Source organism: Kogia breviceps, chromosome 10, assembly GCF_026419965.1.
Source record: "Kogia breviceps isolate mKogBre1 chromosome 10, mKogBre1 haplotype 1, whole genome shotgun sequence".
Taxonomy (NCBI): domain Eukaryota; kingdom Metazoa; phylum Chordata; class Mammalia; order Artiodactyla; family Physeteridae; genus Kogia; species Kogia breviceps.
In genome coordinates this window covers 69,016,459-69,044,305 of record NC_081319.1, presented here as the reverse complement: position 1 = coordinate 69,044,305, position 27,847 = coordinate 69,016,459, and the positions used below count along the sequence as shown (strand labels likewise).

The 27,847-nt window shown below is 41.5% G+C and overlaps 1 protein-coding gene across 3 annotated transcripts in view; it reads right to left on the bottom strand.

Annotated features, from left to right (window-relative positions):
- Positions 1-26,347, bottom strand: part of BLTP3A (bridge-like lipid transfer protein family member 3A) — a 56,644-nt gene extending 30,297 nt beyond the window's left edge. For all 3 annotated transcript variants that reach the window (XM_059076323.2, XM_067006055.1, XM_067006056.1), the window contains exons 1-4: positions 26,063-26,347; positions 6,921-7,083; positions 6,781-6,819; positions 5,972-6,063 (exon numbers count right to left, since the gene is read on the bottom strand). In XM_059076323.2, the coding sequence (XP_058932306.1) occupies positions 5,972-6,063; positions 6,781-6,819; positions 6,921-7,083; positions 26,063-26,106 (338 nt within the window). In that variant the 5' untranslated portion in view covers positions 26,107-26,347. The remainder of the gene's footprint in view (positions 1-5,971; positions 6,064-6,780; positions 6,820-6,920; positions 7,084-26,062) is intronic.
- Between the last annotated feature and the right edge of the window lie 1,500 nt (positions 26,348-27,847).

Here is a 27,847-nt window from a genome sequence, read left to right as displayed (position 1 = left end):
CTGTCTTTTCAATAATGGTGCATGGTCAGTTTGAGGCTATCTACAAAGAGAAAAAATAATATTGACCTTTATCTTACATTAAACAAACAAAAAAACAAGTTTCAAGACTGTAGATCTAAATGTGAAAAGTCAAACAATAAAACTAAAAGAATAAAGTTAGAAAAAAACATAGGAGAATATCTTCATGCCTTAAGATAGGAAAAGATTCTTTAAACAAGACACAAAAAGTGCTAACCATAAAGGGAAAAATAGATATATACGACTATATTAAATTAATCATTTCTGGTCAACAAAAAAATAACATTAGGAGTGATAGGGAACCCACATAGTAGGAGAAGATATTTGTAATACATGTATATAACCAAGGACTTGTTTCCAGTATAAAGAACTTCTACAAATTAATAAGAAAAAGACAAATAACCCCAAAAATAACCCAAAAGATAAATGGGCAGAATACATCAATGCTTTGTGAAAGAGGATATTTGAAATTCTAATAACAAATCCTCAAAAAAATGCAAACTAAAATCATAATGTGATACAACTACACACCTGTTAGATGGCTAAAATAGAAAGAGAGACAATACTAAGTGCTAGCAACACTGCCAAGGGGAAAAGTGGTACAAGCACTTTGGAAAACTGTCCAGCAGTATGAACTAAAGCAGAACATATGCACAGCCTATGACCCTGCAACTCTACTGCTAGATATATACAAATCAGAAATGTGTACATATGTTCACCAAGAGGTAGGTATAAGAAAGTTCATAGCATCACTATTCTTTTTTCTTACATATTTTTAATTTACATATAGAAAAGATCATTCTTTGTGCTGTACATGTCCAGGGTTTCGACAGATGCATAGTGTCATGTATCGACCACCACAGTCATGATAGAGAACAGTTCGATGTAGCATCAGTACGCTTAATAGCCAGAAACTGCAAACAAATCAAACGTCCATCTACAACAGAATGGATAATTGTGGCATATAATGGAATAACATACAGTAATGAGGATGAATGAACGATAACTACATGTAACCACATGGCTGACTTTCACAAACATCATGTTGAACTAAAGTATATAGATACAAATGATGACATAATTTGTGATTACATTTATATAACTTTAAAAATAGGGAAAACTAATGTGTGGTTTTAAAAATCAGGATAAAGTTATCCTTGAGGGTGGGTATGACTAGGAAGGGTGCAGGAGGCTTCTGGGATTCTGGAAGTGGTCTGTTTCTTCTTGTAAAGAATCACTAATCTATACACTTATTTGTGCACTTCAATATAACTTACCAAAAAACTACACAGAAATACCATGTGTTATCTTTAGACAGAAATCGTAAAGTTTGGACTTCCCTGGTGGTGCAGTGGTGAAGTATCCTCCTGCCAATGCAGGGGACACGGGTTCGAGCCCTAGTGGGAGATTCCACATGCCACGGAGCAACTAAGACCGTGCGCCACAGATATCGAGCCTGCGCTCTAGAACCCGCAAGCCACAACTACTGAGCCCACGTGCCACAACTACTGAAGCCTGCGTGCTTACAGCCCATGCTCTGAAACAAGAGAAGCCACTGCAATGAGAAGCCTGCACACCACAACGAAGAGTAGCCCCCACTCACAACTCGAGAAAGCCCGCGCGCAGCAACGAAGACCCAACACAGCCAAAAAATAAAAAAAAAATTAAAAACAAAAAAGGCTAAAGTTTGAAAATATTGTCTATTGGCAAGGCTCTTGGAAAACAAGAACTCTTACAACATTGCTGGTGGTAACACGAAATTACAAAATCCTTACGAAGGGTAATTTAGCAACGTCTATCAAAATTATACATGCATTTGCAGCAGCCCCACTTCCAGGAATCTATCCCAAAATATGCTAGCAAAAAAAGTGGAAACAAACCAAATGTCCACCAACTGATGAATGGATAAATAAAATGTGGCATATCCACACAATAGAATATTATTCAGCCATAAAAGGAATAAAGTACTGATACATGCTACAACATAGCTGAACCTTGAAAATGCTATGCTAACTGAAAGACACCAATCACAAAAGACCACATAATATATGATTCCATTTATAGGAAATGATCAGAATAGATACAGAAAGCTGATTTATGGTTGCCTAAGGCTAAGGCAGGGGAGAATGAAGAGTGACTGCTAATAGGTATTGAGTTTCTTTTTGGGTGATAAAAATGTTCTAAATTTGATTGTGATGATGGTTGCATAACCTGGTATATACAATATGAACTACTGAATTGTATACTTTAAATGGATGAATTCTGTAGTATGTGAATTATACCTCAATAAAGCTGTTTTTAAAAATATGCTGGAAAAATACTAAGTAACTTACGAACAAGGTCATTTATTACTGCACTATTTGTAATAGCAAAAAACCTAGAAATAATTCAAATATCTATCAACAAAGAACTGGCTATATGAACAATGACGCCTCTATAAAATATACTGAGTATTTTGCAGGTGCAAAAAGGAATAAGAAATATCTCTCTACATACTTCTATGAAGTGCTCTCCAGGATATACTTTTAAAAGAAAAAAGCAATGTGGAAAGTGTTTATGGTATGCTACATTTTGTGTAAGAAACGGAGTGGGGACAATACAAACATACATACATATAACATACCTTGTGTTATAGTTTTAACTTTGGAATTATGTAATTTTACATAGGCTAAAAAATAAATTAAAAACAATTTAAAAATTTAAAACAAACTGATATAAAACTCCTAGAAGATAACATAAGAAAAAAACCTAGATGACCCTGGGTATAGCGATTACATTTTAGATACAACACCAAAGGCACTATTCATGAAAGAAATTATGGATAAACTGGACTTCATTAAAATTAAAAATCTGCTCTGTCAAAGACAATGTCAAGAGAATGAGAATACCGTCCACAGACTGGGAGAATATATCTGAAAAAGACACATCTGATAAAAGACTGTTACCCAAAATATACAAAGAACTCTTAAAACTCAACAATAAGAAAACAAACAACCCAATTAAAAAATGGGCCAAAAACCTTCATAGATACCTTACAAAAAATGATATACAGATAGCAAATAAGCATGTGTCTTATAAGCTCTACATCATATGTCATCAGGGAAATGCAAATTAGAACAACAATGAGATTCCACTATGCACTTATCAGAATGGTCAAAATGCAGATCACTGACAATACCAAATGCTGACAAGGACGTGGAGCAGCAGGAACTCTCATTCACGACTGGTAGGAATGCAAAATGGTACAGCCACTTTGGCAGACAGTTTGATGGTTTCTTCCAAAACTGAACATACTCTCACTACAGATCCAGCAATCATGCTCCTTTGTATTTACTCAAAGGAGTTGAAAACTTAATGTCCATACAAAAACCTGCACATAGACATTTATAGCAGCTTTATTCATAATTGTCGAAATTTGGAAGCAACCAAGATGCCCTAATAGGTGAATGGATAAATAAACTGTGGTATATCCAGACAATGAAATATTATTCAGCACTAAAAAGAAATGAGATCTAGAGTCCTAAAAAGACACGGAGGAACCTTAAATGCATATTACTAAGTGAAAGAAGGCAATCTAAAAAGAAGGAATCATCCTGGAAAAGGAAAAACTATGGAGACAGTGAAAGGACCAGTGGTTGCCAGGGGTTGGGGCAGGGAGAGGGATGACTAGGTGGAGCACAGAGGATTTTTAGGGTAACGAAAATACACTGTATGATATTATAATGGTGAATATATGTCATTATACATTTGTCCAAACCTATAGAATGTACCACCAAGAGTGAACCTTAATGTAAACTATGGACTTTGTGTGATTCTGATGTGTCAATGTAGGTTTATCTATTGTAACAAATATACCACTCTAGTGGGGGATATCAATAATGAGGGAGGCTATGCATGTGTGAGGGCAGGGGGTATATGGGAAACCTCTGTACCTTATCCTTAATACTACTGTTTAAACCTAAAACTACTGTCTTAAAAAAAAAAAAATGAAACAAATGAATGCCTCTGTATGTCAAATTGGTATCCAACCATAAGAAGAATGATTTCAAGTGATTTTAAAACACAGTATTTTGACGATACATCCCCAATGGGATATATCATAAGGTTAAAACACACATACACACAAAGAAAGCTACTGCATTCAGTAGTCTTATCGATAGTTATAATACTGGTTTTGTTATTTTTTGAAACTATTGAAAAAGTAAATCATTTATTACATTACTGTAGTTAGGAAACAAGATACAGCATATGAATAAAGAATATGTGGACTTCTCTGGTGGTCCAGTGGTAAAGAATCCACCTTCCAATGCAGGGGACGCGGATTCGATCCCTGGTCGGGGAACTAAGATCCCACATGCTGCGGGGCAACTAAGCCCGCATGCCACAACTACTGAGCCCGCACACTGCAAACTACAAAGCCCACACGCGCCACAACTAGAGAGAGCAAACCTGCACGCCACAACTAGAGAGAAGCCCATGCACTGCAACACAGAACCCGCACCGCAATGAAAGATCCTGCACACCTCAACAAACACCCCATGTGCCACAATTAAGAGCTGACGCAGCTAAAAAAAAAAAGAATCCAGCATTTATCCTGACTTTCCTATACAAACTGTATTTCAAATAGCTGGTGAAAGAAAGTTCTTTACAGAAAATCACAACTAATAAATGCAATAGGAAAAAAGAATTATAAAATCTCTCTTTTCTATCCTACAATGATATAGTAGATTACAGACAACTATCCTCAATGGTCCTTAAACCATGAGGTAAGAGGTAGATGAGGAACTTATCATAACGGACAAGTCAGGCCAACAACATCTGAATCCACTGATTAATCCTAACCAAAGGAATATTATGTGCCTCCCGTTACATTACAGTAGGAAATACACGGTACCATTCATGAAGTATTTTTACCAAGAAAACAAACAAACACATGAATCAAATCCAGCCTTTAAATCTAACTACCAGATTAAACAAGAAACATTTTAAATGACACCTCGAGGACACAATCAGCCAAAATATAAAATGTGGGAAATTCTTTAGAAGAAATATTCCAGTTTCTACAAAGAACAAATGATGTATAAAGAAGTGTAGGGGTGGGGGACTGTTCAGAGTTAAAGAGCTTTAATAGGCATATCCCCAAATATAAGGTGTGGAGCTCTGTGGAGGCACACTGAATTGTAAAAAAATATTTCAGAGACAATTCAGAAAAATTGAATATGCAATAAGTATTAGATGATATTAAGGAATCCCTATTAATTCTATTAATTGTGATAACAGTACTGTGGGGTTTTTTCTTTCTTCTCAATCTTTGTCTGTTAAAGACACATAATACAGAAGTATTTACAGGTGGAATCATATGGCACCTAGGATTTGCTTTCAAGAACTACAGAATGGGGCTTCCCTGGTGGCGCAGTGGTTGAGAATCCTCCTGCCAACGCAGGGAACACGGTTCAAGCTTTGGTCCGGGAAGATCCCACATGCCACGGAGCAACTAAGCCCATGTGCTGCAACCACTGGGCCTGCGCTCCAGAGCCCTCATGCCACACCTACTGAAGCCTTCGCACCTAGAGCCTGTGCTCTGCAACAAGAGAAGCCACCACAATAAGAAGCCCGCACACCGCAATGAAGAGTAGCTCCTGCTCGCTGCAACTAGAGAAAGCCCGTGTGCAGCAACGAAGACCCAACACAGTCAAAAATAAATAAATAAATAAGAACTACAGAGTGTGCGAACACAAACACACACACAAAGTGGCAGAAGAAAGGTAGAAAAAGAATGGTAAAACGTTGAGAATTGTGAAAGTTAGATCTTGGGTGCATAGGGGTTCAGTACACTATTCTCTCTATTTTAGTGCATGTTTGAAATTTTCCATAATAAAGTTTTTATTTTTTAATTAAAAGGTGATCTGGACCAGTTAATATGTTGGAAATAATAGGACCCAAAGCAACTAACCTCTGCCCTGAAGCGAGGGCAATAGGAGACTGTCCATTGGGGGGCCGAGGCTCTTCACATGTCTTCATCTCCACCTCTACCTTATCCAGACACTGAAATAAAAGCCACAGAGAGCTAAGCATCTGCACAAAATCCCACACAGCACAGACTGTGTCTTATCCATCTCTGTGCTCCAATACCTCATCGAGGGCTGTGCCCACAGTAGGCAGATAATAAATGTCTGTTGAATGAATGAATGAACAAACTGAAATACAAAGAAAGCCCTCATCTTCCCCCTTCCATTTCTACTAGCAGCAGAACTCCATGACAAGCATGGGATTAGCTCACAGCAGAAAAAGAAAACATAAATCCAAGTTACCAAGATATTACTTTTCCTGGGGATTCCAGTCTTTGGGGTAAAGATATGTATCAATCATTTCCTGGAGGGCTTTCAGCTGATAATCACCCAACAGTCAACATGAACTAAACTTCTAATTCTTCCTCTGTCAGGAATCCAAAGGAAATGTAAAGGTAGAACCTGGGCAGCAAAACTTGTTTTAAAATAAAAATGAAAATCAAAACAAAACGAAACCAACTCAGGACTCCAGGGTCTTGTGTCTCAGTGCTAACTGCTATGTTGGACAGCAGTTCCAGAAAAAGCCCAGACAATAGTCACTCTGTCTCACAGAGAAGCTCATAAGCCAGATAGAAGAACCCACACTCCCAAAAGGGACAGCCCATCAGGGCTCCTCCCCATCTTCTCTCAGATCTTCTAAAACCTTACCCCGGCCATCCCCATTTAATTACTTGCAATCAAGAAAGGCCATTACCAAGCAAATTGGGTGTGTCTTCAACTTTGTCCACTGGATCTGAAAGAGAAAAGCAAAGACTCAGGGCTGTGGGAGTCACCCCTCAAGAAGGCAGGCCTGCTGGCCAAAGAGAGTAGCAGCCCTCTGACCCCCATTCTCACCCGGATTGAGGCCCTGTTGCAGTAGACCCGAGTGATGGCTAACCAGGTGGGAAGCTCCAGAACATTCTGTAGAACCTCTTCATCCAGCTCCAGGTTGGTCAGCTGACCCTCCCCTTTCAGGGTGCTCAAATTGATTTTGTCCGGGGAAAGATTCTTAGTGAACCTGAAAAGAGTGATGATAAGAAGCTATTATTTCCACAGAAATCTGCAAATGGGCATTATAGCAAATAACACTTCTCAATTTAGAGAAAAGAGAAAGTTAAAGAACAAATGGGGACTAATGGCCACACTGTCTCTATGCCATGTAAGATGTTAGGTGAGGACTTCCCTGGTGGCGCAGTGGTTAAGAATCCACCTGCCAATGCAGGGGACATGGGTTCGAGCCCTGGTCCCCGAAGATCCCACATGGCACGGAGCAACTAAGCCCGTGCACCACAACTACTGAGCCTGCGCTCTAGAGCCCACGAGCCACAACTACTGAAGCCTGTGCACCTAGAGCCCGTGCTCCGCAACAAGAGAAGCTACCACAATGAGAAGCCCGCTCACTGCAATGAAGAGTAGCCCCCACCCGCCTCAACTAGAGAAACCCCGTGCAGAGCAATGAAGACCCAATGCAGCCAAAAATTAATTAATTATTTTTTTTAAAAAAAGATGTTAGGTGAGACATTTCATTCTGTCTCGACTGTGTCACCTTTCTGCTCAAGAACCTACGATGGGAATTCTGGAGAAAGGGTATAGCAGTGGCAACAGAGCCTTTTGATATATCTGAATCTACATATAAAACCAGAACTAGATCGCAACTAAAAAACCCATGGATAACATTTAAAACAAAACTAGAAGATAAAGCATCCTCATAAACCATCATACACAAGCAGGCAGGGAAAAAACATTAACAGCCACAAGACATGAGTGCTATAAGCAGCTGTGCAGATCAACACAGAGGAAAATAATAGGGCATCAGACAGATCAGAGAACAGAAGAACCCCAAGATAACCAAGTACTCAGCAAAAAGCAATGTGGGCCAATTTGAGAATAGCAACTGAAACTGGAGGGATGTGGGGCAAGGGGCCCAAAGGAGCTGAAGCAATCTAACCCTATAAACTCATGGAACTAACCAAGGCTCCTTCCTAGGACAGGGTACTGCTGGGAGAGGAATCTAAACTGAGCAAGACAGAAATGAAGGAAAGAGATGGTCCAAATAAAAGTGGGGTGGGGTTGTTGGGGGGTAACAGACCAGGACATCTCAGAAAGCAAGCCATTATACTTTTAAACACTACTTGAAACAGCAGAAGAGGGAGCTCTATGAGGTTAGAATATAAAACAGTAGCAGATTAATTATTGGCTTGTTAAGTAGGGTAAAGTGAAACCCCAGACCCTTATACCTACCTTTACTGATGTGACAATAGAACACACAACCACTTACAGACTTGCCAAAGGGACTGAACCTGAATCTCATCACGCTACTGGGTCCAGCTGCTAATTTGCAGGAAATACAGAGGAAAACTGCTGAACTGCACCGTAAGTGTACAATCAGCAAAATCCAGGCCATGGGAAACTCTACAGGTCAAGGGGCCTGGACATAAACAATGCACACAGGCCCATCCTCTCCCTGTTCCACAGTCACTGTCTCCCGTCTTTGCTCATGTGCTCTTGCCACCCACTCCTTTTCCTGGAGCACCCTTATCACAATTTGCCATTCAAGGCTCAACTCCAGACTTCTCACTGAGGCTTTCTTTCCCTAACTGCTTGAACTCACATTAAACTCGTACCTTCTACATCCCTGGAATCTGTAACACACATTTAGGTCATAATCAGAGAGGGTCTTAGGGTGTTCTCTAATTTTCCCATGTGTAACTACTGCTGCACAATTAGATGTTGAGCCCTTTGATCAGGGGCTTAGTCTTAGCCACCCCTCCTAATAAAATGGTTCCCTGACAGAATGCTGGGCCTACATACCTCGTAGTTAACTGTCCTGTTGACTGACTACTACTCCCAGCTCCCTTCTCTCATCTTTTTGGCTGGATCAACTTAAGGCCACTGCCTCACAGCGTAATCCCCTCTCCTGTATGACAAGCTGTCTAGATGAATCTCACCCATATAAGTTCTCACTGTTGTTGCCTCACATAGCCATTATTTTCTACCCCAATAATGAATTCCATTTCTCCTTCCATCCGTAACTATACTTAGCCCTTACATATATTAGATGTTAATAGCTGACTTTAGAGTTATATGTTGTTTACCAACACTTTTTTTCACACGTATCCTTTCCTTTTACTAAGCTATGTTTTCAGTGTTTGTGGTTTTCCTTGGACCATAACATCATGACGGGCAAGAGTTTTATCTTTACAGTTTTCCCCTACAGTGACTAACATGGTATTGGGTTGGCCAAAAAGTTCATTCGGGGTTTTCAGTAAAGTGTTATGGAAAACCCGAACGAACTGTTTGGCCAGCCCAATACTATGTAAAAGGGCTCTGTAACAATTTCTTAAATGATAGTAAAAAAATTTTTAGAAGTTTATAAACACAGTACTGTATGATATTAACAGATACACAGAAATGCACTGGCATGCTAACAACAAATTCAGGGAAATGCTTACCCATGGGACAAAAGGAGGAGACCACAGCAAGTGTCACCTGTATGGACAACGCTTATTTCTCAAGTTGGGAGGTGACTGTATGCCTATTCATTGTACCATTCTCTATACCTTTCAGTATGGCAAATATTTCACAATAAATCTACCTAAGGTTTCTATCAGTGACCTACCGTATAAACTTCCTGTTGAGAGAGCTACTCCTCCATGAGTCTCTCACACTCCTACATGTCTTGGTGGGTAAGAAAAACACAAAACACATGACCCTGACCGCTCCTTACTCAAGCCACTTCTCAGGATTCTGTTTGCAAAGAGATTTGAGGGATGAAGTAATGTCCCCCTCCAGGGCAAAGAGCAGGCTTGTGTACCACGTACTATAAAAGCAGTGGATTCCCCAAGCTCAGTGTTCCACTCCTACAACACACGTACAGGCATCCATCGGGGCCTGTTCATACCACGTCCGTGGGACCTGTGGGGGCAAGGGAAACTAGTGCAAACCTGTGTTTATGCTGCTTGCTGGGCCATGAGTAATAAAGTCCTTTGTCTCTGACCCAGGAGCCTCGTGCTCTGCCAGCAACCACGAACTGCAGCGGGCTGTTAGCTTCTAAATAGGATAAAATAAAATCCCAGACCCTTACACATACTTTTACTGATTTTAATTCATAAAAAAAAATTAATCAACATTTACTGAGTATGAATCAATTTTATTCTCGGAACCAAAAAAACAAGTTTTCTATAATGGCTCCTATTCTCTGAAAACTAACTTGCCACAGAGGGAAAGAGAATTCCTCTTTTCCTGTAAAGAAGGGCCACCTACTAGGAAACAGGACTGGGTGTGAAAGGGAAAAAAGAACACCTTAAACACTTCCACTATGTGTCGAACAACAACAACAACTGAAAGTAAAGGAAGATACAGTGCACATCCCTGAGTAAACTGGAGGAAACACAGTCCTGAAGGAAGGAAAGGAAAGCAGAAGACAGAACTCAACGTTATTTGTAATCACTAGGTACCAGCAGGCTTTGTTTTACAAGCCCCTTTTGTATCTAAAATAAGATATTACAATTATTTCCTCCCAGCAACCCTTCCTTTACTCTTTAAGTATTAAGGGAAGCTGACTCAGCTCAGAAATGGGGGTGGGGCATCTGTCAGAAGAATTAGTTTAAAAGATAATAATTTTTGAAGACATAAAATTAGTTTTGAGGACTGTGTGTCTCCCCTCTCCTCTGCACAGATTCTGATAAGACCCCACCTCCCCACCTCAGCTGAGAATCACTAAGATAAGCTACTTTTCCTTCTGATAAAAAGCTATTTTCAAGAAAAAAAAGTAATAGGGACTTTTTCAAGTATGTTTCTCTCTGAAAAAAAGAGGAACATACTTCAAATAAAATGAATAAGTTACATTGCTTATTAGCACTGACATTCTCAGAGTGACTGTATTAAATAGGTAGCATACATCTAACTTCTATGATATACTTCTATATCATACTTCTGACTGTATTATATGCAAAATCTAACTCTATTTACAGCTCCATATAAAGTAAATGTCATTTTTCATTTTTTCAAGCCTTAAAAAAATAAAAAAGTATGACAACATTTTACTTTGTACCAGGCACTGAAAAGGAACTTAAACACATTATCTCAATTAGTCTTCGTAATACCCCATATGAGGTATGCATCACTATCCCCATTTTAAAGAGGAAGAGCAATGGTTCTGATGAACCTAGGGCAGGAATAAAGACACAGACAATAAGAATGGACTTGAGGACACGGGGAGGGGGAAGGGTAATTTGGGACAGCTGAGAGAGTAGCATTGACATATATACACTACCAAATGTAAAATATATAGCTAGTGGGAAGCAGCTGCATAGCACAGGGAGATCAGCTCAGTGCTTTGTGACCACCTAGAGGTGTGGGAGAGGGAGGGGATATGGGGATACATGAATACATGTGGCTGATTCACTTTGTTATACAGCAGAAACTAACACAACATTGTAAAGCAATTATACTCCAATAAAGATGTTAAAAAAAAAATAAAGAGGAAGAACATGAGGCTCAGATGTGAAGTCATTTGCCCAAGGTGACAGGGCAGGAAGAGGCAGAGGAAAAGCATGAACCCAGCTCTGCTCACTGGACTGTCTTACTTCTAGTAACATTTTCACTCAGTAATATGTTCCTCTAAAACACATCTGGCACAGAATGAATTTATAAGCTATCTCAGAAATGGTTAGAGGACATCTTTTCCCTTTTACAACCTACCATGGACTGCTTAACCTGTATAAGAAGAATAAATCTGTTTGCGGGGGGGTAAAGTTATACTGTAACGCTATCAAAAACTTCTCTGCACTTTGCCAAACAAATCAGATTAATAAAATCTTTCTTAAGTATGCCCAGGGCTAAGTCACCACCATACCAGCAGTAATGCCCAGTCTCTACCAAGACACTGACAAGAGACCACACAGATTACTGTGCCATCAGCTCTATGATCAAATATGCAAGTAAGTTAGTAAGTAATCATCAAAAACTGAACACACGAAACCAAGAGTTCTTTACTTATGCTCTAAGGACGGCTGACAGTACAGGCAGGTTATGCTGGACCACCACAGGCTGTTCTCCCACAACAGTAATAATGATATAACATAGATTTGCTTTTTAATTTATCAATGTACTTTTAGGAGTCAACAAAAAATGGCTATTACCTTACCAGCTTCTCAAAAATGCAGTAAGAATTCCTCAACTGATTTTGTCTGAATTTTATAATAACAAAGAATAGGTGAAAAGGTGACCCATGGGGCCAGTCATGGGGGAGGTTTGTGGAGGTCTACTCAACCAAAGAAACCACTGATCTGAGATCTAATCGGAAACCATCCAACAACCCCTGGTACAAATTTCATTCAGTATTTGTGCTCCTTAATAGAGGATGACATCACTGAGTCCAAGGGTGGCTGAAAAGGCTAATGGAAGCCTGCTATTTATTCCACTTCAAGAATGTGGGAAAACATTTTCTGGCCATCTGTTACTGTTACAGAGCACAGAAGCTACGATGAAACCAAGATGGAAAAACAGATTTTGATCAGGTTTCATTTCTGCCAGGGAATTGCAATCTGCCAAAGAGACAACAGAGAAAGGCTCTCAGACATCTTTACATGTACCACAATGATGGGAAGTGAGAATTCTTAGATTTGCAGAGTCACAGAATTTCAGAGCTAGAAGGGATCTTAAATAATCACTTAGTCCAGGGACTTCCCTGGTGGTCCAGTGCTAAAGAATCCGCCTTCCAATGCAGGGGACACGGGTTCGATCCCTTATCAGGGAACTAAGATCCCACATGCCACAGGGCAACTAAGCCCCCGTACCACAACTACTGAGCTCTTGCACCTCAACGAGAGAGCCCATGTGCCACAAACTACAGAGCCCATGTACTCTGGAGCCCGCACACTTCAACTAGAGAGAAGCCCGTGTGCCACGAGAGAAGATCTCATGTACCGCAACTAAGACCCAATGCAGCATGCATGCACGCATAAATAAGTAAATAAAGTCTTTTTTTCACCTTCCATTTTTAAAGGACATTTTAGCTTGATATGGAATTCCAGGCTGAGTTTCTTCCTTTAAGCATTTTAAAGATATCATCCCATTGTCTTCTTGCCTCTTTTGTTACTGATGAGAAGTCAGCCATTAATTTCTATCAATGTTCTCCTTTCTGTGATGAGGCATTTTTCTCTAGCTGCTTTCAAGTTTTTCTCTTTATCTTTAGCTTTCAGCAATGTAACTGTGATGTGCCTGGGGTGGTTTTCTTTGGATCTACCCTGCTTCGGGTTCACTGAGCTTCTTGGATTCAATAAATCTGTTTTTCACCAAGCTTGAACATTTTTAGACATTATTTCTCCCACTCTCTCTCTCTGTTACAGCTCTTTTGAAATATAATTAACATACCATATATACATCCATTTAAAATGTACAGTTTTTTTAGTATATTCACATAGTTGTACAACCATAAGCTTAATCAATTTTCACTACCTCCCTCAAGGAAAAAAAAGCCACACCCTGCAGCTATCACCCCCAATCTCCCCATCCCTCTCAAAGCTAGACAACTGTCACTCTATTTTTTGTCTCTATAGATTTGTCTATTCTGGACATTTAATATAAATGGAATCGTACAATATGTGGTCTCTTGTGACTAGCTTCTTTTACTTAGCATAATGTTTTCAAAGTTCATCTATGTTGTAACATGAATCGGCACTTCATTATTTTTTATAGCCAAGAATATTCCATTGCATGAATATGTCACATTGTTTATCCATTCATCAGTTGATAGACATTTGGGTTATTTCTACTTAGAGAATATTATGAATAATACTACTATGAAAATGCAAGTACAGGACTTCCCTGGTGGTCCAGTGGTTACGACTGTGCATTCCCAATTCAGGGGGCCCAGGTTTGATCCCTGGTCAAGGAACTAGATCCCACATGACTCAACTAAAAGTTCACATGCTGCAACTAAAAATCCCACATGCCACAACAAAGATCCCATGTGCCACAACTAAGACCCAGCACAGCCAAATAAAAAAATATTTTTTTAAAAAAAGCAAATACAGTTTTTTTGTGGACTTACAATTTTATTTCTGTTAGACATACACTTAGGAGTAGAATTGCTGGGCCAAACAGTAACTGTTTTACTTTTTGAGGAACTGCCTATTTTCCAAAGTGGTTGTACCATTTTGCAATCCTACCAGCAGTTTTTGAGAGTTCTAATTTCTCCACATCCTCACCATCAGTTGTTATTCTCCACATCCTCACCATCACTTGTTATTATCTGTCTTTTTCATTATAGCCATCCTAGTAGCCATTGTGGTTTTGGGTTTTTTTTTTAACATCTTTATTGGAGTATAATTACTTTACAATGGTGTGATAGTTTCTGCTTTATAACAAAGTGAATCAGCTATACATATACATATATCCCCACATCTCCTCCCTCTTGTGTCTCCCTCCCACCCTCCTTATCCCACCCCTCTAGGTGGTTACAAAGCACCGAACTGATCTCCCTGTGCTATGTGGCTGTTTCCCACTAGCTACTTTTTTGTGTGTGTGTGTGGTACGCGGGCCTCTCACTGTTGTGGCCTCTCCCGTTGCGGAGCACAGGCTCCGGACGCGCAGGCTCAGCGGCCATGGCTCATGGGCCCAGCCGCTGCGCGGCATGTGGGATCTTCCCGGACCGGGGCACGAATCCGCGTCCCCTGCATCGACAGGCGGACTCTCAACCACTGCGCCACGAGGGAAGCCCATAGCTACCTATTTTACATTTGGTAGTGTATATATGTCCATGCTACTCTCTCACTTCATCCCAGCTTACCCTTCTCCCCTCCCTGTGTCCTCAAGTCCATTCTGTACATCTGCGTCTTTATTCCTGTCTAGCCATTGACGTTTTGATTTGCATTTCCTTGATGGTCTCATGATGTTGAATATCTTTTCATGTTTTTGTGGCGATGTCTATTCAGATACTCTGCCCATTTTTAAATTGGTTATTTGTTATTTTTATTATTTAGTTGTCAGCCATTATTCAGAAATTTTTTGTCTTGTTTTAGTTATCTACTGCAGCATAACAAATTACTCCTAGTGCCATAAAACAGTAAGCATTTTATTAAGCTCACACATTCTGTGCATTAGAAATCCATTCAAGGGATAACTAGGGTTGTTTTTCTCTGATTCATGATATCTGGGGCCTCACCTGGGAAGAGCTGAATGGCTGGGAGCTGGGATCACCTGGAGCCCTCTTCATTCACATGGATGGGCCCTGAGCTGGAATGTCTCAAAGGCTGGGCTCAGCTGGGACTGTTGACTGCACACCTACATGTAGTTGCTTCGTGTAGCCTGGATGTCACTTCCACCCCCATTCAGTTGGTTACAAGAAAGCCACTAGGGCCAAGAGAGAAACATGTAAGGTGACAGATATCGTTGTAGCCATCTTTGGAAAGTATAATCTGCCATGTATCTTATTCTCTCTTCTCTCCTTCTAGGACTCCAATTACACATATTTTAATATTGTTCCATAGTCACTGAGGCTCTGTTTTTGTTTTTCAATCTTTTCTGTTCTTCAGAGTAGATAATTCCTACTGCTCTATTTTCAAGTTCACTGACTCTTTAGCCATCTCCAATCTGCTGTTGAGCAAGTCCAATAAATATTTCATTTCAGATACTGTACTTTTAAGTTATAGATTTTATATTTGGTTCTTTTTATGCTTTCCATTTCTCTGCTTACATTCTCCATTTGTTATCAAGTTTGCTTTAAAGTCCTTGTCTGATATTTATTACTACCAAGTTTATTTACTACTACCAAGTTTGCTTTAAAGTCCTTGTCTGATAATTCCAACATCTGAGTCATCTTGGGGTCATTTCTACTGACTACCATTCTCTGGACAATGAGTCACATTTTCCTTTATTACACATGTAGTCATTTATTATTGTATACTGGACATTATTGAGATTCTGGATTCTGTCAATCTTCCTTTGAAGAATTTTGTTCTGTTGGGCAATTAACTCAGCTAGATTCATACTCCAAACTCTGTCTTCCCTGTGGTGGACAGAAGCTGAATCTCAGCTCAATTCTTTCAGCTTTCAACCATTGCCTTTCCAGGCTCCATGGAGTCTTCCCCCATACATGTCAAGGATTAAAGCAGATTTCAGGGCTTCCCCTTCTGTTGCTCCCTTCTTCTTTTTTTTTTTATAATTGCAAATCTCTTTGTTCTTTTTTTTTTTTTCTTTTTGGCTGTATTGGGTCTTCATTGCTGCACACGGGCTTTCTCTAGTTGCAGCGAGTGTCGGCTACTCTTCGTTGCAGTGCGCAAGGCTTATCATTGAGGTGGCTTCTCTTGTTGCAGAGTATGGGTTCTAGGCATGCAGCCTCAGTAGTTGCAGCACATGGGCTCAGTAGTTGCACCTCACAGGCTCTAGGGCATGCGGGCTTCAGTAGTTGTGGTGCATGGGCTCTAGAGCGCATGCTCAGTAGTTGTGGCACACAGGCTTAGTTGCTCCGCAGCAATGTGGTATCTTCTCGGACCAGGGATCGAACCCGTGTCTCCTGCACTGGCAGGCAGATTCTTAACCACTGTACCACCAAGGAAGTCTGCTCCCTTCTTTCTGAGATTTATTCCCTCATTTTCCAGCTCCTCTTGTAGCCCTCAACTCCACTCTCTGACTCCCCAAGCTAGTAAGACTGCAGACTTTTGCTTGAGTGCTAGCCATCACCCACCATGCAAACTGGGGAGTGTCCTCAGGCAAAAAGATATATAAGTGAGAATCTTACCCAGTGCGATTCCCATCTTTCAAGTTCCCTGTCAGTTTCTGCCCCATTTGGTCACCCAAAGTCTTCCAGTTGTTGCTTTTTACATACTACCCAGTTCGTAATTGTTACATGAGGGAGGGTTAGGTCAATATAAGATACTCCTATATTATTAGAAGTAGAACCCTTTTCTACCTCTGTCAAGCCATTTCCTCAAATGAAGTGAGTTCCTGAACACTGCAGCCCCTTCGTTCGCTCAGGTTAAAAAACATAGATTTCAAAAAAAGAGACACAGAGAGAGAAGAAAAACATTTCTCTTAGAAAAGGGAAACGCATATTTTCAGCTCTGCCTGGGAAAGCACTACACCAGATGGCGGGAGGAAGTCAGCTTAAATGAACTTAGCCGATCCCTATCTGGATTGTCTACATTTCAGAACTCCCCAACTTTCAAATAACTCATATATACCACTGCCCAGACTCCTGCCCCATCCTCACTGCCACTGCAACAAAAACCACTTTTGGAAAACAAAAAGCAAACTTGGAGCTTCCAGAGTATCTGTGGATTGAGGAGGTATGAAAGTAAGAGTAGCTTAGGGGAGCTGACCCTGTAGGACATATTATGAATTAGAGTTGTTCTAGTTAGAATAGCATTCCTGCTCCCAGATATGTTCTCTATTTCTCCCCTTGACTGGGTGAAATCATATATCCTAATGAACTGGGAATTTTTGTGAGAAAGTAAGGGGAGCAGAGCATATAGGCCTGAGGGTAGGGGGATATGGTAGCAGAGGACTGAGGGTAGGACCGGGGCAATGGATGCATGAGAAGGGGGGCCTTAGGAGGTGAGAAAGAGACATAAAGGAGAGAAGAGCGAGTATATCAAGAGCAAACTTGAGCTGTTTCAGATTCCAGACTAACTCAGTGGTTCTCAGCCCTAACAGACTCAACTCTACGAGTGGTATTGCCAAGAGTGACAACATTTTCTAAAATAACGTTCAAAACAATCTTCCCTCATGGTAGCTGCAGTCCTGGAACATTCACTCTAGTTTAAAGCTATGCAGGGAATCCCTGGTGGTCCAGTGGTTAGGACTCCATGCTTCCACTGCAGGGGGCACGGGTTCGATTCCTGGTCAGGGAACTAAGATCCCACAAGCTGCGCAGAGCTGCCAAAAAAAAAAAAAATCTGTGCAGTACTCTGTGTTTACATGTAAGTAGGCTTATATAATCTAAACAGGTAATTCACCTCTGTAAACATCTAACAAACATTCAGAAGTCAAAAAGGACAAAGGACAGGGAGTTCCCTAGTGGCCTAATGGTTAGGATTCCGGGCTTTCACTGCCGTGGTCCAGGTTCAATCCCTGGTCGGGGAACTGAGATTCCGTAAGCCACTTGGTGCAGCCAAAAGTAAATAACTAATTTTTAAAGACAAAGGACAATCCTTCTTTGTGTGAAATGATTCTGCATACTGCATGACGTCAGCATCTCCAGCCCACTCATTAAATGCTGGTCACACTCCTCAATCACAACCAAAAAAAAAAAGTCCTTGCTGAGATACAATGATCTCAATGATCTAAAAGATCTTACTCCAAGGAATGGGAAAGAAAAATGTTTTCTTCTTCTTCTTCATCTCCCCACCTCCTTCAAATGGTTCCCTAACAATCAAGACCCAGATCTCCATCTAGTGAGCTTATATTATATATAATTAACACACTATTGCTTTTGTGGGCTAACTGGGAACATATTCAACATTTATAACACTATTTCTACTACTGGACCACACATTCCAAATTTCAAACTTAGAAATAAATTTTGAGAACATAACATTTCCGAAGTCAGAGACTTAAATACACTGACCTCTCATCATCAGTGTTCTCATTCTTTAAATGATGGGCTGACATCCAAGATAGATAGATATAGATATAGATATAGATATCTCCAAGGCACTATAAAGACTGAGTATACATGTAAAATGATCATTGCTGTGGGCGAATAAAACAACATCAATCAACAAATAATTTATAATACATCTAGTCCTTATTTTTGTGGTAAGAAGGTAAAAACTACATACCCTTTACCTAACTTGCTAATGTGAATTATTTTTACACCTTAGTTTTTCCATTTACTACAGATATTGATTGATTGATTTCACTGCTTATAAATATTGGGAAATGTTCTTTAGCATCTATAATCAGCACCAGTAGCACTTGCTTCATCACGCAAAGATAAAAGTTCCCTTAATGACACTGGGTGAATTGGATTCCCTTGCCCTTCTGCTCTCCCACCCCCACTCCTGCTCTGGTCTACAGTTCCGTGAGTTATAACTATGCACTCCCATTCTACATACCTTCTCCTGCACCCACTTAACCCACTCAAAACATCTTCAGACTCTCTGGTTTTCAAAGTAGCCAAAGGACATAATCCCTGCCATATGGAGGTCACACTCCAGTGGTTGTAGAGAATTAAGCTGTGATAAAAAGAATCTTTTTTTTTTTTCAGCAATTAATGCCATACTTAACAGATTATTATTCAACCAGGCTTTATATTAGGTGAGGGTAACTAAGTGACCTCTAATTTTTCCCCCCTGCTGTGAGAATACAGTATATGATTGTGCTATCTTCTTAAACTTTGGATAATTAAATCTTCTAAGGACCCAACCCAGTATTGCATTTCAAGTATTTCACCTATGCTGAGGTCAAAGTTTATGTAGTATGCCTTGATAAGAAAAAAATGATAAATGGGACCAGCCCTTGTTTCCTTCTCTCCTTAAGCAGTGATACACAGCATTCATCTCTACCTCTCTGTATTAAAATATTAAGAAAAATAATTCTTAAATATCTAAAGAATTAGACATTTGGGTAAGTTAGGCACTGTTAGTGATCTCTCTTGAGCAACTTTAAAAAGATAAGTAGTAGTCACTGTTCATTGAATACTTTTTCAGTACCAGGAAATTTTATACATTATTTCTAATCCTCAAAACAACAGAGTGCATTATTATCCCCCATTTTACAGATGAGAAAACTGAAACTTCAAGAAGCAAGAAGACTTGCTGAACACCAGTTTACAAGTAGCAGAGTCAGAATGTACAGCCACCTTTCAGAATCCAAAGTCCTGGTTCTTTCTACTACAATGACATGCCTCTCAATTAATTTTTCAAAGCAACTAATTTCATTATTTGTGAATCATACATTAAGTTTTGTACGTCAAATACATATGACAGTACTGCTTTGAAATTTTTATTGCTTATAAATGCTACTTTTTAAGACACAAGACAACCACTTTATGATAAAAGGGAATCATCCTTGGAAAGTTGTAAAAACTCTAATACAAAAACTATGAAATTCAAATTTTAGTTTCTTTAGTAAAGATAAAAGACTATGCCAATGGGGTACTAAGCTTATAGAACAGAATGAAATTATTTAATATCCAGGGTAGTCTGAAGACCAAATATTTAACAAAAACTCAAACACCTAAAGAACGGCCCCTCCTTTCTATGAAGGTAAATGACTGTTATTTTGACAGGGAACAAAGCATCACATCCATTCCAAGCAAGAAATGTTATGGGTTAATGGTTACAAATTACCCTAATTATTTTCATTGAATCTCCCAATTTGAACATTTCTCCAAAAAGTTCTGTTTTCAAGGTTCTGACATTTGCTTGTGACTCAAATTTACAACTAAATAAGAATTTGAAAATTAAACAGAGGCAAAAATAAAGTGGCCATCTGGTTTACCACAGATGAAGTAAAGAAATTTTCAAAACATATGCATCAGAATGACTAAAGTGAAAAAGATAAAAAATACCAAGTGTTGGCAAGGATATAGAGCAACCAGAACTCTCATACATTTCTGGTGGAAGTGCAAATTGGTACAGCCATTTTGGAAAACTGTTTGGCAATATCTATTAAAATTTAACATATACATATCCCACAACCCAGAAATTCCACTCTTAGGTATATCCCCAACCAATATGTATACATTTGTTCACCAAAGGACATGTACTAGAATGTTCCTAACAGCACTATTGAGCATAGCCCTAAACTGGGAAACTATCCAAATGTCCATCAATAGTAAAATGTATAAATGCATTTAGGTATATTCACATAATAGAATACTAGACAGCCATGAAAATGAAAAATCTACAAATTGATACAACAGAGATTAACCTCACAAAAATACTGCTGAACTAAACAAGCCAGACATGAAAGCATACATTCTGTGATTCCATTTATATAAATTACAAAAAAAGACAAAACTAATCTTTGCTGTTAGAAATCAGGACAGTGGCTACCCTTTGGTAGAGGTAATGATGGGAGGAGACACAAGGGTGCTTCTCGGTGCTGATAATATTCTGTTCCTTCACATGGGTGCTTCCGGCAAGAGTATGTTCAGTAGATGAGAAGCATTAGAGTAGCAGAGTGAGTAAGGAGCCCAGCTCTGGGAACTTCCCTGGTGGTGCAGTGGTTAAGAATCCACCTGCCAATGCAGGGGACATGGGTTCGATCCCTGGTCCAGGAAGATCCCACATGCCACAGAGCAACTAATCCTGTGCACCACAACTACTGAGCCTGCACTCCAGAGCCTGCACTCGCAACTACTGAGCCCATGTGCTGCAACTTCTGAAGCCCGCATGCCTAGAGCCCATGCTCTACAACAAGAGAAGCCACTGCAATGAGAAGCCCGTGCACTGCAACAAAGAGTAGCCCCAACTCGCTGCAACTAGAGAAAGCCCGCACACAGCAACGAAGACCCAAAGCAACCAAAAATAAATAATAAATAAAAATTTAAAAAATAAATAGAACAGATGACTAATAAGACATTTTAAAAAAAGGAGATTGGTTCTGGAATGGGAGTGACTGTGTTAGAATCTCAGTTCCATCGCTTACTAGTTATTATTCGGGGCAAGTTATTTAACTTATCTGTGCCTCATTTCTTCATCGATAAAATGGGCCTAATGTCTCCTTCACAGGGTTAGTCTGAGGATTAAATCATCATAAGACTTGTAAAATGCTTATCTGCACAGTTGGCTATTACTATTAAATATTTGCTGAGTAAACAAAAGCGCTTATTCTGAAGCAACGCAACAAGATGAGGAAGGAAACAAATACATATACGATTGCACTATTGCCAGAAAATGCACAAAATAATTATTTGGGAAATGAAGATGACAATAAGTAAAGTCTAGTATAAAGGGGCGTGATCTGGAAGCTGAGACTAGGCCTAGAAACCTTTACCTAAACAGACCCTGGGCAAGCAGGGCAAGCCTCTCTGAGCCTGCAGCTCCCAGCAGCCCACTAGAGGCTGGCCCAGTGATCTCTCCAGGATGATGAGTACAAACGAGTGGAGGCACTGATCAGAAACGGAGAGGGCTGAGCTCACAGTCAGGCTCTCTTATTCTCTGAAAGGACTCTGAAATCTTCTATGCCTCTGAATTTCACCTAATACTTATGTTTTTTAAAATATCTATCATGTCTATCAGCCATGTCTTTGTCACTCGGGGTCACATTTCCCGCAGCCATTCTGAGTAAAAAATTCAGACTTCTGATGGGTTTCTAAAAGAGCCAGTTGGATTAGTTGCTGTCACCCATACCATAGAAGTGTATTCTCTGGCCATGTGATAGTAGTTACTCTTTATTAAACGCTACTTCCACGCCAGGCAATATAATAAATACTTTATCCCCAATTCTCAAAATATTCTGCAAAGCATGTAGTATTCTTCCTTATTCTCATCCTTTACAGATAAGAAAACTAAGGCTCAGACAGGCTGCCCTATTCATTAAGTGGCAGAGCTGGAAGGTGAATCTAGCTTGTCTGGCTCCAGAAAAAACGCTCTTTTCCTGAGCCATAGTCCCTTGACTCACTTTACAATCTATCATATTTCTTCTTACTTGTATAACAAAAGGTCTTAGCTCAGGTGCTCTAAAACAAGAATAATCTAATTCGGTGAAAAATCAATTTTGGATATTTTTTAAATGATTACTTTTGTTTCTAAGTAAAGGTCTCCTCCTGGGTTATTTAAATGAATACTGTACATTGAAGCTATTTGTATTAAACAGCAGTCATCCAAACCATAGGTTAAAGTCCTTAGAAGAGATTTATACTTCTTTCCTCCTGAAACCCCAGCGCCCAGATCAGTGCTTGGCCTAGAGAAGACACTTAACAAAAGTATCTTGAACATCACCTCCTTCATATCTTGTTTACCAAAATACTCTACTAACAAGTAGGATGCATTCCAAAAAGAAACTTTAGTACCTGAAACTTCATGACCAAAATTAAAAATAATATGCGAGTCACTGGGATATCCTCCTTGCTATAGGACACTCTTCCAGGTCAAGCGGCACTGACATCATCAACAAGTAATTATTAAACACCTATAAATATTTACTTAATATAGTAACCCAGTATCCCTTCTCTTCTCTCTCCTTCCCCATCAGGTTTGGCAAGACACAGAAGCTATAGTTCCCCTCCAGGCAGGCCGGCCTCTGTACATGTAGTAGAGACCATACAAAGGCACAAATGTCACATGTGATTAAGGCAGCTTTTCCGAGTTAAACCAACAGAAAGGCCTCAGGAGTTTGACCTTTCCCCCAATCAGACCCATGTCCTAGCACTTTTCCAGGAGCCCTGAAATTGCAGCCCTGAATAACCTTCTCCCCCCACCTCCTCAGTCAACCACACAACCCTGAGCAAACAAGAAATTTCTCCCAATGTCTGTCATACCTATTCCTAATTCATCTAAAAGAGATGCTTTGTTCACTAAGGATTCACTGAATGTGTCAGTATATACTATTAAAATTTTTCTTTAAAAACTCTATCTTCATAGAGGGTGGACAGAATATGAGTGTCCTATGGGGAAAGTATACCAGAATTAGAAAGCTGGGTTCTATTTCTCTACCTTTTTTTTTGGCCAGGCCATGGGGCTTGTGGGATCCTAGTTCCTGGACTAGCGACTGAAACGGGCCCTTGACAGTGAAAGTGCTGAGTCCTGACCACTGGACCACCAGGGAACTCCCTCTATTTCTCTACCTTACCTTCCACTGCAACTTGGGCAAGTTATTTATCCTCCTAGGCTTTACCTTCCTCAGCCATAAAATGAGAGGTTGAACTAGTCAAGGATTATTCAGGGCATTCACTCAAGATGCCTTATGGGGTTAAGGCATGTGCTTTAAGGGGTTCTTAACGCCCCCCCACGGGGAACTTATATAAAAAATTACTTGTGTATGTGGATTTTTCTGGAGAAGTCTATGGCTTATATCAAATTGTCACACAGGTTGTGGCCCCCAAAATAGCCATATCTCATGTTTTATTGAGCACTTACTATGTGCTAGGCACTGCACCAAGCCCTTGTGTGTTAACTCATATAACCCTCAATAATCCTTTGAGTTAGATACTATTATTATCCTCATTTTACAGTTAAAGAAAGTAAACCAAAAGGACTTCCCTGGCAGTCCTGTGGTTAAGACTTCACCTTCCAGTGCAGGGGGTGTGGGTTCCATCCCTGGTGGGGGAGCTAGGATCCCCCATGCCTGGTGCCAAAGAACCAAAACATAAAATAGAAGCAATATTGTAACAAATTCAATAAAGACTTAAAAAAAAAAAAAAAGAAAGAGCCTGGGCTTTTAAACACAGTGCTATGTTAGGTAAGGTCATCTCTAAACTTTAAAATTCTCTGATTCTGTGTTCACTCAAATTAATGTTTTTCCTTTAGTTACATTTTCTGTCTCATTTCACAATCATTAGTCCTACACATAAGTCTTTACACAGAACAACCAAATTTATGGAACACCCAAATGAATGTTACCTGAAAAACAATATACTAGGGAATTAACCAAGTAAAGGGTCCAAAGGCACTTTCCAGCTCCAGCCTCCAATCTGCTTTTACTTTTAAAACATGGTATGGTGATTAACCAAAAGATGTATCTGAATCTAATGACTAATTAAAGTCTAAAATCAAAGTAACAGTAAATTGGCCAGTGTCTGCCAGAAAAGGAGATGCAGTGACAGCAATAGTGTCTCACACACCACTCACCAACGCAATGAGAAGACCAGGAAAGACACATGAGTGCAAGGTCTGGGGTCCCATGTTGACTGGCTTCTCCCCCTACTCGCACCTCCTGAAAACCACTGACCACTGTGGAGCCAAGGATTGGATCACTCTCCACGTGACAGACAACGGCTGTGTAAAGGTATTAAGGCATCACCAAGCCCCGCTTGGAATAAGGAGTGAAAACGAACTGAAAAGCTAGCTTCCAATTTTTGTGGACACCAATTCTGACAAGCTGCAATCGTAATCAGGGGTCAGCAGTCACCCAGTTATAACTGAATTGTTTTGCCTGTCACCTGGCTTGAGTCCAAATGACTTGAGGAACATCACATTGCTTAATAAATGACTGCAAAGTTGAAGTGGACGTCGTTCGTTTCACAGGCTGTCAAAAAACCTCCACATCTTAAAGGGAAGGTTGTTGAAACTTTATGCCCAACTCTCATGGCCCTTCTCCATTAATCTATGTAAGGAGAAGAGAAGCAAAGGAAGACGAAAGATCAGAGGAACAGCCTTGGGTGCAAGGATTAGCTTTTTCAAGGGTGATGCAACAGGGTCAGCCAGACGATGAAGAGGAGGAGCTGGGTGCTTCTGGGAAGGAGAAACCAGTGTCGGGGTTGGGAATCTGAACGGAACATGGGTTATGAGGGACTGGGTGACAGGGTTATTTAGAAGGGGCCGGGGAAGAAAGATCTAGCCCGGAGCAGAACTAGGAAGAGGAAGGCCGTGGTGGCGGTGGTGGGCGGGTCAAGAGGCGGGCAGACGGCCCCGAGGGAGGGGCAGCGGGTCCTCAGCCGAGAGGAAACACAGCGGGGCGGGCAGGAAAGGATGGAAACCGCGGGGTCCACGGAGTGACGGGCAGAGGGCCTAGGGGGCATGCAAGGGAGGACAGGGTGACCTGCCCGGCGGTGTGGGAACTGATGGTGCGCGCAGCCGGTCAGGAGACCCTTGGGGTCGGGAGGGCCGGGGGGCTGTTAGGCTGGGGAGGCGAGCCTGGGCACCCGCGCAAGGGCAGGGGCGCCGGGTCCCGGAGGGCCCAGGGCCAGGGAAGAGCAGAGTGGTGACAACGTTCGGGGCCACCGGGGCGGGGAGGCGGCCGTCCGGCCCGAGTTGAGGCGGGGATCGCCGCCGAGTCCCGGCCGGGGCTGAGAGGGAGGTCGGCCAGGAGCACGGCGTCAGGGAGGAGGGTCGAAGGGGGCGAGGAGGGCCCGGGACCACTGGGGCCGGCGCTGGCGCTCTCACCGGGACAGGTGCTTCAGGATCTGCTTCTTAATGAGCCCGGCCATGCCGGAGCCGCGGCCCGCGTGGAAGGCAGGAGGGCAGCTGTGTTCTCCTCAGCCACGGAGAAGAGGCGGCCCCTCACCTCGCCGCGGCGCGGGGACCGGACGCCGCCGCCACAGCTGCCGCCATGGCGCCCTCTCGCCCCTGCCCCGGCTCCCGGAGCTCCGCCACGATCCCACCCACCCGCTCGGCGACAAGGAGATCGCGCGCCTCTCGCCTGGCTCGCGGCGGCCCGGGGCGCGCTCTGTGGGAGGGGCGCGCGGCGGCGGCGGGGACGCGCCCGGCGAGGGGCGGGGCGGGCGAGCTCGGAGCTCGCTCTCTCCCTTCAGCCCCGCCCGCGGTCTGAAGCCGATGGAGATCTGAAGGGCTTGCTTCTGAACTGCAGAAGGTTCACACCCCGGCAGTCTCCTTGAAGCATCAGGGAAAGGCGGCGTGTCTGTAATTTTTTGCAGGAATTATTTAGATAATTGCACACCTCCTGGTCCGCTTCTCATTCATTTCTCTCACACGTTAACTCATTTGTTGAGCACCAGCTAACTGTACTGAAGGAGTCGGGCTAGGGAGTGAAAAGTAGTCTCAAGGACCTCCCAGGCCCATAGAACCACTGCGCTCTGCTGCTTTGTGCTGAAGAGTGAGAGGGGGTCGCCTCGCCATCCTCTATGTGCCCCTCTTAGCCTTCACCTGGTTAACCAAGGGATAAATGTTTACTCAACACATGTGAGATGTACTGCAGAGGCACCCACTCTCAAATGCTGGGGGCAGCAGAAAATGAGGCAGTAACTTTAAATGACCAAGGACTTTAGAGATCAACTTTGTTTTACAAATAAGGAAACTGAAGCCCAGGGGAAATAGCTGAAAGAGCTTACTGAAGGTCACAGCTACATAGTGAGACAAAAGACTAGAACCCAAGTGTTCTTACTCTCAGTCCAGTGCTACTTCCACTCAGTCCATACACTTAAAAGTGTAACCCATATGCTGGGGACACCTGTAGATTTGGGCAAAGGTGGGAAGGTGGCAGTATTCTGGACTTAAACCTTCAAGCAAAAACCTGAGCAAAATACTCCCCGAGACAGGCTTATAGGAAATCTGGTCACCGGTTAATTTTTAAGTTTATTCATTCTTGGAAATAGATAATACATGAACATAATACAAAAATCAAGATAAGCCTCCCCCATCCCCTGTCCCTCAGCCATTCAATTCCCTTTCACTAAACAACTGTTACCCCTTTCCCAAATTATGTTCTTGTTTTGTTTTAATTTATTTCATTTTATTTATTTATTTTTGGCTGCATTGGGTCTTTGTTGCTGCGCGCGGTCTTTCTCTAGTTGCGGCAAGCGGGGGCTACTCCGTTGCAGTGCGCGGGCTTCTCATTGCGGTAGCTTCTCTTGTTGCAGAGCACGGGCTCTAGGTGTATGGGCTTCAGTAGTTGTGGTGTGCAGGCTTCAGTAGTTGTGGCATGCGGGCTCTAGAGTGCAGGCTCAGTAGTTGTGGCGCACGGACTTAGTTGCTCCACAGCATGTGGGATCTTCCTGGACCCGGGCTCCAACCCGTGTCCCTGGCATTGGCAGGTGGATTCTTAACCACTGTGCCACCAGGGAAGCCCCCAAATTATGTTTTTAAAAGGGAACAAATCATCCTCAGCCTGGGTTCTCTACTATCCATTTTCCTCCATCAGGACTGCATAATCTATCATTATTTGTTCCTCTGCCCACTTCTCACCAGAATACATACCAGGGACCAATAGAC